Consider the following 12,321-nt stretch of genomic DNA (forward strand, 5'->3'; position numbering starts at 1 on the left):
CCTGTTTTCTCTTAAATGTGTTATTCAGAGGTCAAGAAGGTATATCTTCCTAAGATGCAAAACTGAGCTTCTGACTCCACAGTTTAAAGGAGGCTTCTCATTGCCACCCTAATAATAATCAAATGGACATGGCATCCAAGCTGTTTCAGGACTAGCTACTGATTTCCCGCATAGTTTCCCTTTCCTCCCACTTTATGATTTAGTATTCTGAATTACTTATAGTTCCAGCTGTTTTGTTTTATTCATTAATGCCTTTGAGAATTTTGGGCCTTGATACTGTAATTTTCCCCTTAATAAGCAGTTTACCTTTAAAAATTCTGTTTTGGTGTCCCATTTGTCTTCCACGTAATGTTTTTCACTTTTTAGTGTTATTTTTTGAATGCTTGCTATTGGAATTATCATGCTTTTACCATAACCTACTTTATTTTTCGCTCCATAGGACACCCCCCGCCCCCCAAAGTGGAGGGGAAAATGCCCGTGTGACTTATGGAGCGAAAAATACAGTATTTTATTAAATATTTTAACACAACATTTGGTTCAGAATATTTTTTTTATTTTCCTTCTTAAAACCCTAGGTGTGTCTTATAATCAGGTGTGTCTTATGAAGCGAAAAATACAGAATTTCTTTATTTCTTAGATATTAGTCAATGAGTTCTTTTCTGTCCTCTCTAATACTGTTGGCATTTCATAGTGTTCAGCCTGTGTTATGTGAATTTACTTATTTATGGGAGAATGATTTACTTCTCAAATGGACTTAAGAACCTCTAGATAGGTACATATATATCTTAACAATTTTAATCCGTCATTATGGGTGGTTTCTATTGAAGGATTTAATTTAGTAGGTGGGGTCTAAGGAGTTCAGTTTTTTCAAAACTTGTTTTGAAAATTGACTAAGCATATTATTATAGAAAACTAACCCAAGTTTTTGAGAGCTGCCCATAAATACTTGTTATTCTTTGCTGTTGTTTTTTTGTTTTTTTATTTTGATATTTTTCCGAAATGGGGGTGGGGGAGGCAGACAGACAGACTCCCAAATGTCCACTAGGGGGCGATGCTCAGCCCTTCTGGGGTGTTGCTCCACTGCAATTGTAGTCATTCTAGCGCCTGAGGCAGAGGCCAGGGAGCCATCCTAAGCTCTGGGGCCAACTTTGCTCCAATGGAACCTTGGCTGTGGGAGGGGAAGAGAGAGATAGAGAGAAAGGAGAGGGGGAAGGGTGGAGAAGCAGATGGGTGCTTCTTCTGTGTGCCCTGGCTGGGGATCAAACTGGGACTTCCACATACCAGGCTGATGCTCTACCATTGAGCCAACCAGGGCAGGAATTCTTTGGTTTTATAACTTTGAAATTAGTATTTATAAAGAAGCTTCCTTTGAAATTTACTTGACTTTTCCCGTTACTGTGAAGATGGAAGTCATGAAAGTTCAGAGCTCTTTATACTTGTTCTAAAGTTCAGTTTATAAATCTCTCCTCCCCTTTATTTTTCTTCTTTTCTGTTTCTTTTTCACTCTAAGGGAAGAAGACTTTTCTTTTTTTTCCCTAGAGATGGTTAGATTTTTTGTTTGTTTGTTTTTTACAGAGACAGAGAGTGAGTCAGAGAGAGGGATAGACAGGGACAAACAGACAGGAACGGAGAGAGATGAGAAGCATCAATCATTAGTTTTTTCATTGCATGTTGCAACACCTTAGTTGTTCATTGATTGCTTTCTCATATGTGCCTTGACCACAGGCCTTCAGCAGACCGAGTAACCCCTTGTTGGACCCAGCAACCTTGGGTTTAAGCTGGTAGGCTTTTGCTCAAACCAGATGAGCCCGCGCTCAAGCTGGCGACTTCGGGGTCTTGAACCTGGGTCCTCTGCATCCCAGTCCGACGCTCTATCTACTGCGCCACCGCCTGGTCAGGCTGTGTGTTTTGAAACAATATAATTGTTGTAAGGGAATTAGATGTGAGTTCAAGTGAACTTTTATATAAGATGATTTACTTTTGTAAAGAAGGAGTCAAGTTAGTAAACCTTTTGTTTTGTAGTCCTGACTATTTCTTTTGTTATTATTTTTACTGGTGTGAAAAATGCTAGGTGTATGGGAGATAAATGTACTAGATTAAAAATTGTAAAGATTTTATTTATTTTACAGAGGGGGGCAGGGATGAGAAGTAAGTTGTTTCACTGCAGCAATTTTTTGTTTGCTTGTCATATGTGCCTTAAGCAGCCAAGCCCAGGGTTTCAAACCGGTGACTTCGGTGTTCCAGGTGGGCACTCTCTCCACTGCCCCACCACAGACCAGGCTGTACTAGATAAATTTCATTAAAATCTTTTCTGAATGAGATTTGTATTTTTTGTTTGTTTGTTATTGTATGCATAGAACTTTGGACAACCAAGAAACTGTAGGATAACTGGATATCTTTTTGTTTTATTGCTGTTGTGATTTCCCTTTTCTTTTTATAAGTCCTATATTTTGAAATATTAAGTGACACTTTCTTGCAAAACCAGTGATTTACTCTGAATTTACCTGCCCTCTGTAAAGTCATCGGACTTACTGTGTCTATAAAATGAGGAGTGCACTTCTTATTTCTTAGAGTTGCTTGTTGAAGAATCCAAGCAATGTTGAGTAATGAGTGCCTGGCCCAGAGTGTAGCTATTCCATAAATGTTAGCATATTATACATGGTGTGGTGTTGAAGCATTTCTTCCTCCTTATATTTTAGCATAGTGTTTTTAGAGTTTGTATGGTGGTTAGTTCTTGTTGATTATTATGTTTGTGGTGCTGCTGCTTATTATGTATTCTTTGTATTTTTTTGTTTGTTTTTGTTTTTCTTAAGTAAGAAGCAGGGAAGCAGAGAGGCAGACTCCCACCTGTGCCCGAGGGGATACACCCAGCAAGCCCCCCATGGGGGGGATGCTCTGCCTACCTGGGGCTGCTGCTCAATTGCTCAGAACTGAGCCACTTACGCACCTGAGGCAAGGCCACAGAGCCATCCCCAGTGCCCAGGGCAACTCACTTCAAGCTAGCCATGGCTGTGGGAAGGGAGGAGAGAGACAGAGAGAGAGGAAGGAGAGAGGGAGGGTTGGAGAAGCAGATGGTTACTTCTTCTGTGTGTCTTGACTGGGAATTGAACCTGAGATATCCATGCTCAGGGCCAGTGCTCTACCACTGAGCCAACCAACCACAGCAATCCTTTGTATTTTTTAATAATGAAGGGTGTATGACTTCATAGACATAATGTTAAAGGGACTTTTTAGTTTGTTGCTCTAACTGGTTTGGAATGTACAGCTTATCACCAAAACAAACCATTGAGTTCTTTCATAAACTCAAGCATTTTTTTCCCACATTAATTGAATATTTAAAATTTTCCTGTTATCCATCCTGTGTCAGAATTTCTTGTTCTGCAGGTGTTTTAGCCTCTTGATATATATATAGCCTCTTGATATAAATATATATATTTAGGGTGGTAAACCGGCTTCTGCTGCAAGTGGTGTGGATATTATCTTGATGATTAACAGTCATCTTTTTAATGTAATGACACTGGTTCTTATCCTTACCTAGTTTCCAACCGGAGACCCTACCGACAGTACTACGTGGAGGCTTTCGGAGACCCTTCTGAACGAGCCTGGGTGGCTGGAAAAGCAATTGTCATGTTCGAAGGTAGACATCAATTTGAAGAGCTACCTGTGCTTAGGAGAAGAGGGAAGCAGAAAGAAAAAGGATATAGGCATAAGGTAAAAGAAAAAAAAGCCTCTCAAATTATTTTCTTGGGGTGGGCAGGGAGGAGGCAAGAAAAGGTATATTTTTTAAATATGTTATTTCCTTTGGTAGTAGGATATTTGTGAGAAAATAGGTAGAAAGCAAGTTATTTTGCAATGGTGAGATGGGGTTAGCCTTGTAAATATATTCAGATTTTGTTTTTATTGATGATGACTAATTTTTGCCACGTTGCTTAGATGTGATGATACAAAATGGCAAAACTAGTCTTCTATGGTTATATTTTATGTAAAAAGAAATTGATCATAAAAATTATTATACAGTGTGTCTGGAAAGTCATGGTGCACTTTTTTTTTTAAACAAGTTTTTTATTTTCTTTTATTTTTTTTACAGAGACAGAGAGAGAATTAGAGAGAGGGATAGACAGGGGCAGACAGACAAGACAGGAACGAAGAGATGAGAAGCATCAGTCATTTAGTTTTTCGTTGCGCGTTGCGACACCTTAGTTGTTCATTGATTGCTTTCTCATATGTGCCTTGACCGCGGGCCTTCAGCAGACTGAGTAACCCCTTGCTCAAGCCTGCGACCTTGGGTCCAAGCTGATGAGCTTTTACTCAAACCAGATGAGCCCGCACTTGAGCTGGTGACCTCGGGGTCTCGAACCTGGGTCCTCCGCATCCCAGTCCGACGCTCTATCCACTGCGCCACTACCTGGTCAGGCCATGGTGCACTTTTGACTGGTCACAGGAAAGCAACAAAAGACAATAGAAATGTGAAATCTGCACCAAATAAAAGGAAAACTCTCCCAGTTTCATACCTATTCAGTGCAGTTTGATGTGGGCTCATGCACAGATTTTTTAGGGCTCCTTAGGTAGCTATCCCATATAGCCTTTACAGACTCATCACTGACTGATGGCCTACCAGAACGGGGTTTCTCCACCAAACTGCCGGTTTCCTTCAACTGCTTATCCCACCGAGTAATGTTATTTCTACATGGTGGCGCTTCGTTATAAACGCGCCGATATTCATGTTGCACTTTGGTCACGGATTCGAATTTGGCTAGCCACAGAACACACTGAACTTTCCTCTGTACCGTCCACATCTGGACTGGCATGGCTGTGGGCTGCTCCGCTGTATACACGGTGTTACGTCATCATCTGCGCATGCCCACATGCTGCCACATCATCCTACAGAAACTGGGAGGGTTTTCCTTTTATTTAGCGCAGATTTCACATTTCTGTCGTCTTTTGTTGCTTTCCTGTGACCGGTCAAAAGTGCACCATGACTTTACAGACACACTGTACTTCTCACTCTCTGGATTAATTATTTTGCTTAAAAATGGGAAAGAAAGCTTTAAATTTTTTTAAAATTTATTGATTTTAGAGAGAGGAAGGGAGAGAGACAGAAATGGCTATCTGCTTCTGTATGTGCCCTGACTGAAGATTGAACTGGCAACCTCTGCACTTCTGGATGATGCTCTAACCAACTGAGCTATTGGGCAGGGCTCTTCCTTCCCTCCCTCCCTCCCTCCCTCCCTCCCTCCCTCCCTCCCTCCCTCCCTCCCTCCTCATTCCCTCCTTCCTTCTCTTCCTCCTTCCTTCTTTTCTTCCTTCCTTCTATGTTTTTTATTGATTTGTTTTGGTTGTTAGTGCTTAAGTTTGCAGTTTACTAATTTTACAGAGGGGGGTAGCGAGAAGCATCAGCTCACTCTAGTTGTTCATTGCTTGCTTGTGTATGTACCTTCACTATTCAAGCCCAGGGTCTAGAACCGCTGACATCAGCACTCCAGGTCGCTGCTCTATCCACTGTGCTACCACAGGCCAGTTGTACCTGCTTATGTTTTAATAAAGAACATTGTTTTCGTTTTGTTTGATGTTTATGTTCAAGTTGGCTGAGTAAAATTTCAGCTTATTGAATATTTTTTTATAGTCAATTCTATAAGGGGAAAGTAGTTCCTTTAAGGTTGGTGTTTCATACTCTCTGTGTAGAAATATGTTTAGATGATTTCATAAAAATCGTAATTAGGATAATTTGGAGTCAGTATGCAGTCCTTGTTTGTTTGTTTGTTTGTTTGTTTGTTTAAAAGTCCCTGCTATTTTTGGCCCTGGCCGGTTGGCTCTGGTAGAGCTTCGGCCTAGCTTGCGGGAGTCCCGAGTTCAGTTCCAGGCCAGGGCACACAGGAGAAGTACCCATCTGCTTCTCCACCCTTCCCCCTCTCTTTCCTCTCTGTCTCTTCCCCTCCCACAGCCAAGGCTCCATTGGAGCAAGGTTGGCCCAGGCGCTGAGGATGGCTCTGGTTGCGGCAGAGTGACGCCCCGATGGGTGGAGCATCGCCCCCTGGTGGGCATGCCGGGTGGATCCCGTTCCGGCGCATGCGGGAGTCTGTCTGACTGCCTCCCCGTTTCCAGCTTCAGAAAAATACAAAAAAAAAAAAAAAAAAAGTCCCTGCTATTTTTAATTTGAGTTCTTTAGGGACTACTGTCTTCAGCTTAAAAACTAGTGTAATCATATGTTCTTGTACAACTGTTATGTGGACCAAAAGTGATTATAATTTTTTGATTTTTTTAGGGGGGATGAGGGGAGATAGTGAGACAGATTCCCGCATGTGCTCCAACCAAGATCCACCTGGCAGTTCCTTCTGGCTCCAGTTCTCGAGTATTCAGCTATTTTATTTTAGCATCTGAGACTGATGCACTCGGACCAACTGAGCCATCCTCAGCATCTGGGCCATGCTCGAACCAATTGAGCCACTGGCTGTGGAAGGGGAAGAGAGAGAGAACAGGGAAAGGGAGGAGGAGAGAAGTAGATGGTTGCCTCTCCTTTGTGCCCTGACTGGGAATCGAACCCAGATCGTTCGTATACTGGGCTGACACTCTATCCACTGAACAACCGGCCAGGACCAATATATATATTAATTATTATAATATATATTTTATTATAATATATATATTTTAAAATGTTTTATTTATTGATTTTTAGAGAGATGATAGGGAAATAAAGGCAGGGGGAAGAGCAGGAAGCATCAACTGGCAGATGCTTCTCGTATGTGCCTTGACCAGGCAAGCATGGGGTTTTGAATTAGGGACTTCAGTATTCCAGGTCAATGCTCTATCCACTGTTCCACCACAGGCCAGGATAAATATTTAATATATCATAAGGTTGATGCTCTAAAAAAACCGGCATGTGTTGTTAGGATAAAGGAGGTTAATTACTATACCTTTCTAATACTTTGGGTATTGGTGGTGGGGAAGTGTCAGTTTTTGTGTCAAGTGTTTAGCTATATGGATTAAATAACTCCCTTTTCTGAGGAATTCATTAGAGCTTTCAGGTTCTGGTCATAGTCATGAGAATTAATGGGTGTGTATTTGTATATAAAATAAACCAGATGATCGGTTTATTGCTTTATAAGAGGAGGCTACCAACTAGTGACGTGAATTTTCACATGCTGAGCAGGATATCACTTTCACAAGTGTTAATTTGTGAATGGTTAGAATATTGATTAATGTTTATTATATGACACCAAGAAAAGAAGAGCTTGGAACATTGGGTGTATTTTGCAGAGCTTCAATATCTTCATGCTGTGAGAAAATAATAAAAGAGCATATGGTAATTTCTTAACTTGGTGTCTTTGAACAATATGATTAAGCCCTGGAGACTGCTTGGTTATAATAGAGAGTGTATGTAACATATATAGGACCTTGACTAGCCAAGGGCCTGCTAATAACCAGAGTTTCAAATATCAGGTCTCATGGCGCAGGTCTGACCCTCTTGTTTCTTCTGTTCTCGTTTTTTTTTTTTTTTTCTTCATAATTATCTTCTTTAGCCTTTTTTCTTTTTTCTTTTTTTTTTTTTTTAGTATTAAGCAAGGGTGCAGTTGTGGGGGGGCGAAGAGACAGACAAATGGGGACAGATAACAGGAAGGGAGAGAGACGAGAAGCATCAACTCATGGTTGTAGCACCTTAGTTTATTGATTACTTTCTCATATGTGCTTTGACTGGGGGAGCTCCAGCTGAGCCAGTGACCCCTTTCTCAAGCTGGATGAGCCCACGATCAAGCTGGCGATCTCAGGGTTTTGGACCTGTAACCTCAGCGTCCGTGGCCAATGCTCTATTTACTGTGCCACTTCCTAGTCAGGCTTCCTTAGCCTTTTATTTCTTTTTTATCTAGCTGAGCGAGTGGTTGGCCTTCATAAGTCAGGAAGAAAATAAATCCTTATTGCCTCAGCAGTGGTGGTACAGTTGATAGAGCATCAAACTGGGACCCTGAGGTCTCAGGTTTGAAACCAAGAGGTTGCTGGCTTGAGCACAGCTCATAAACTTGAGTGTGGAGTCATGGACATGATCCCAAGGTCACTGGCTTGAGCCAGTGGTTGCTGGCTTGAGCAAGGGGTCACTGGCTTGGCTTGAGTCCTCTGGTCAAGGCACGTATTAGAAGTAGTCAGTGAACAACTAAAGTGACGCAACTATGAGTTGATACTTCTCATCTCTCTTCCTATTTTTCTTCTCTCTCTCTCTCTCTCTCTCTCTCTCTCTTAAAAGAAATAGTCCTTGGCCGTGGCTGGTTGGCTCAGTGGTAGAGCATCAGCCTGGTGTGTGGATATCCTGGGTTTGATTCCCGATCAGGGCACACAAGAGAAGTGCCTTTCTGCTTCACCACCCTTCCCCCCCTCACTTTTCTCTCTCTCCTCCTCCTGTAGCCATGACTCAGTTGAAGCCAGTTGGCCCTGGGTGCTAAGGATGTCTCCATGGCCCTTACCTCAGGCGCTAAGAAGAGCTCAGTTGCTAAGCAATGGAGCAGTGCCCCAAATGGGCAGAGCATCACCCCCTAGTGGACTTGTTGGGTTGATCACAGTTGGGGCACATGCGGGAGTCTGTTTCTGCCTCCCCTCCTCACTGAATAAAAGAAAAGTCCTTATTTACGGTGTGGAGGGGTAATAGGAGCAGTCTGGTTATTCCTAGGCTTAGTAATGTGATGTTGATTTGTAAAGTAATGTTGTAGTCCAAGTTATGGACCACTACTTTGTGCTTACAAAGACAGACAGAATGGAAAATGTACAAGATCCATCTTTATTCTAAATATAGATCTTAGTGATAATTTGGTGTTGGCGAACCCCCTTAATTGAGATCTGTGTAAGGTGTGGGTGCTAACCACCTGCTGGTCCCATTAAAAATAGGCCTTGAAGAAATACAACAAGACTTTGAAAAGCTAATTTGCAAAGTATACACCGATCATTTCCCGGTCCCCCTACCCCCATTTCTTTGCTTAAGTGATAACCTTTTTCTTCTTTGAATTTAAGGTTCCTCAGAAAATTTTGAGTAAATGGGAAGCCAGTGTTGATCTTGCTGAACAGTATGATGTTCCCAAAGGGTCAAAGAACCGCACATGTGTCAACAGTTCAATCAAATTGGACAGTGAGGAGGATATGCCATTTGAGGACTGTACAAATGATCCCGAGTCAGAACATGACCTGTTGCTTAATGGCTGCTTGAAATCTCTGTCTTTTGACTCTGAACATTCTGCAGATGAGAAGGAAAAGCCTTGTGCTAAGTCTCGAGCCAGAAAGAGCACTGATAATCCAAAAAGGACTTGTGTGAAAAAGGGCCACATGCAATTGGAAGCACATAAGGAAGAAAGGAGGGGAAAGATTCCAGAAAACCTTGGCATAAATTTTATTTCTGGGGATGTATCTGATAAACAGGCCTCTAGTGAACTTTCCAGGATAGCAAACAGCCTCACAGGGGCTACCACTGCCCCAGGAAGTTTTCTGTTTTCTTCTTGTGCAAAAAACACTGCAAAGAAAGAATTTGAGACTTCAAATTGTGACTCTTTACTGGGCTTGTCTGAGGGTGCCTTGATTTCTAGATGTTCTGGGGAGAAGAAAAAACTTCAGCGAGGCCTAGTGTGCAGTTCAAAAGTGCAGCTCTGCTATATTGGAGCAGGTGATGAAGAAAAACGAAGTGATTCCATTAGTATATGTACCACTTCTGATGATGGGAGCAGTGATCTGGATCCCATAGATCATAGTTCAGACTCTGATAACAGTGTCCTTGAAATTACAGATGCTTTTGATAGAACTGAGAACATGTTGTCCATGAAGAAAAATGAAAAGGTAAAGTATGCTAGGTATCCTGCCACAAACACTAAGATAAAAGCAAAGCAGAAGACCCTCATTACTAACTCACTTACAGATCACCTAACTGATTGTACTAAGACAGCAGAGTCTGGAACTGAGACATCTCAGATTAATCTCTCTGATTTTAAAGTGTCAACTCTTGTCCGCAAACCCCAATCGGATTTTAAAAATGATGGCCTCTCTCCAAAATTCAACACCTCATCAAGCATTTCCAGTGAGAACTCACTAATAAAGGGTGCAGCTACAAATCAAGCTTTGTTACATTTGAAAAACAAACAGCCCAAGATCCGAAGTATAAAATGCAAGCATAAAGAAAATCCAGGTATAGTAGAGCCTCCAGTTACAACTGAGGACTGCAGTTTGAAATGCTGTTCTTCTGATACCAAAGGCTCTCCTTTGGCCAGCATTTCCAAGAGTGGGAAGGGGGATGGGCTGAAACTACTGAGCAACATGCATGAGAAAACCAGGGATTCGAATGACATAGAAACAGCAGTGGTGAAACATGTTCTGTCAGAGCTGAAGGAACTCTCTTATAGATCCTTAAATGAAGATGTCAGTGACTCTGGAACATCAAAGCCATCAAAACCATTACTTTTTTCCTCTGCCTCTAGTCAGAATCATATACCTATTGAACCAGACTACAAATTCAGTACGTTGCTAATGATGTTGAAAGATATGCATGATAGTAAGACCAAGGAGCAACGGTTAATGACTGCTCAAAATATGATCTCGTATCGGAGCCCTGGTCTTGGGGATTGTTCTACCAGTAGTCCTCTAGGAGCTTCTAAGGTCTTGGTATCAGGAGGCTCCAGTCACAATTCAGAAAAACATGGAGACAGCACTCAGGATCCTATCCCTATTGGGGGTGACTCTGTACTATCGGGGGAGTTGTCTGCCTCCCTTCCTGGCTTAGTATCTGACAAGAGAGACCTCTCTGCTTCTGGCAAAAGTCGTTCAAACTGTGTTACTAGGCGCAACTGTGGGCGATCAAAACCATTATCCAAGTTGCGAGATGGTTTTTCAGGCCAGGTGGGAAAGAGCACAGTGAACCGTAAAGCCTTAAAGACAGAGCGCAGAAGAAAGCTGACCCAGCTTCCAACTGTGGCTCCAGAGGCAGCACTGCCAGGAGATAGAATGAGTGCGGGTGCAGAGAAGGGCTCCCTGAGAGGCGGGGCAGAAGACACTGCTAAAAAAGAACCCCTTCTGTTAATGGGCCACTTAACAAGTGAAGACAGTGTCCATTTTTCCGATGGTCATTTTGACAACAAAGTCAACCAGTCTGACTCTGATAAAATTCCTGAAAAAGGCCCCACCTTTGAAAACAGAAAAGGTCCAGAGCTGGACTCTGAAATGAACAGTGAGAATGATGAGCCCAATGGTGTTATTAATCAAGTAGTTCCTAAAAAGCGGTGGCAGCATTTAAACCAAAGGCTTACTAAACCTCGTAAGCGCGCTAACAGATTTAGGGAGAAAGAAAACTCTGAGGGTGCCTTTGGGATCTCGCTTCCTGCTGACCCTGTAAAGAAGGGGGATGAGTTCCCAGAACATAGACCTCCTCCTTCAATGAACATATTGGAGGATATGCTGACAGATCCAAATCATGCTGGCCGCATAGATTCGGTTGGGCCACAGCTGAATGTTTGTGATAAATCCAGTGCCAACATTGAGGAGATGGAAAAGGAGCCAGGAATTCCCAGTTTGGCCCCCCAGCTTGAACTTCCTGAACCAGGTAAGGATTCCTGACTGTCACAGAAAGGGATCAGAGGAAGTGATGACAAGGATCCCCTCTGAAGTTCTTAATGGAAGGGCTGAGCGTAAAATGGGTGAGAAGAAGTGTCACTTGAAAAAGGGTCTGAATTCTGAAGACCAGCTTTCCATATACATTCAGTAATCAGGGTTTATTAGAAGCTCTTTTTTCTCTTTTAGTAAATTTTAAGAACATTTTGTGTTTTCTACATTTTTAAACTATGAACCTTTTGGGACTCAATCTGTAAGTTTTGGGACTCAAATAGTGGGTAATTGAGAGGCTCTGAGCCTGAGTTAAATATAGTTGTTAGTTTATAGAAATCAAATAGATTTTATTTAATATTACGCTTCCTTTGACCACAACTTAAGGAAGGTCCACTTACTAGGTACATAGAAGGGACAGTGTGCTTTGAAAAAAATTGCAAATGTTCTATTGTACTTATTTGAATGCCCTAGATGCCTTACATCACTTCTGGAATGACGTTGGAGAATGAAGTGCCTGGGTATCCTACCTTAGCAACAGAAGGAAAAACAAGTTGTTTTTTTTAATTGATTTTTGCGAGAGAGGAAGGGGGAGAGAGAGAGACAAGAACATCAAGCTGTTCCTGTATGTGTCTTGACCAGGGATAGATCTTGCAGTCTCTACACTTCAGAATGATGCTCTAACCAACTGAGCTATCCAGCCAGGGCACAAGTCTTTCAAGATACTTAGAAATACAGTACAGTTATTGAGGATAAAACTATGCT

At 42.0% G+C, this 12,321-nt stretch overlaps 1 protein-coding gene across 6 annotated transcripts in view; it reads left to right on the forward strand.

Annotated features, from left to right (window-relative positions):
- Positions 1-12,321, forward strand: part of NSD1 (nuclear receptor binding SET domain protein 1) — a 174,076-nt gene that overhangs the window by 70,899 nt on the left and 90,856 nt on the right. For 5 of the 6 annotated variants that reach the window (XM_066344719.1, XM_066344721.1, XM_066344718.1 and 2 more), the window contains 2 exons: positions 3,539-3,711; positions 8,992-11,557. In XM_066344719.1, coding sequence (XP_066200816.1) covers positions 3,539-3,711; positions 8,992-11,557 — 2,739 coding nt within the window. The remainder of the gene's footprint in view (positions 1-3,538; positions 3,712-8,991; positions 11,558-12,321) is intronic. The other variant, XM_066344724.1, reaches the window with a different exon arrangement.

The sequence above is a fragment of the Saccopteryx leptura genome, chromosome 6 (assembly GCF_036850995.1).
Source record: "Saccopteryx leptura isolate mSacLep1 chromosome 6, mSacLep1_pri_phased_curated, whole genome shotgun sequence".
Taxonomy (NCBI): domain Eukaryota; kingdom Metazoa; phylum Chordata; class Mammalia; order Chiroptera; family Emballonuridae; genus Saccopteryx; species Saccopteryx leptura.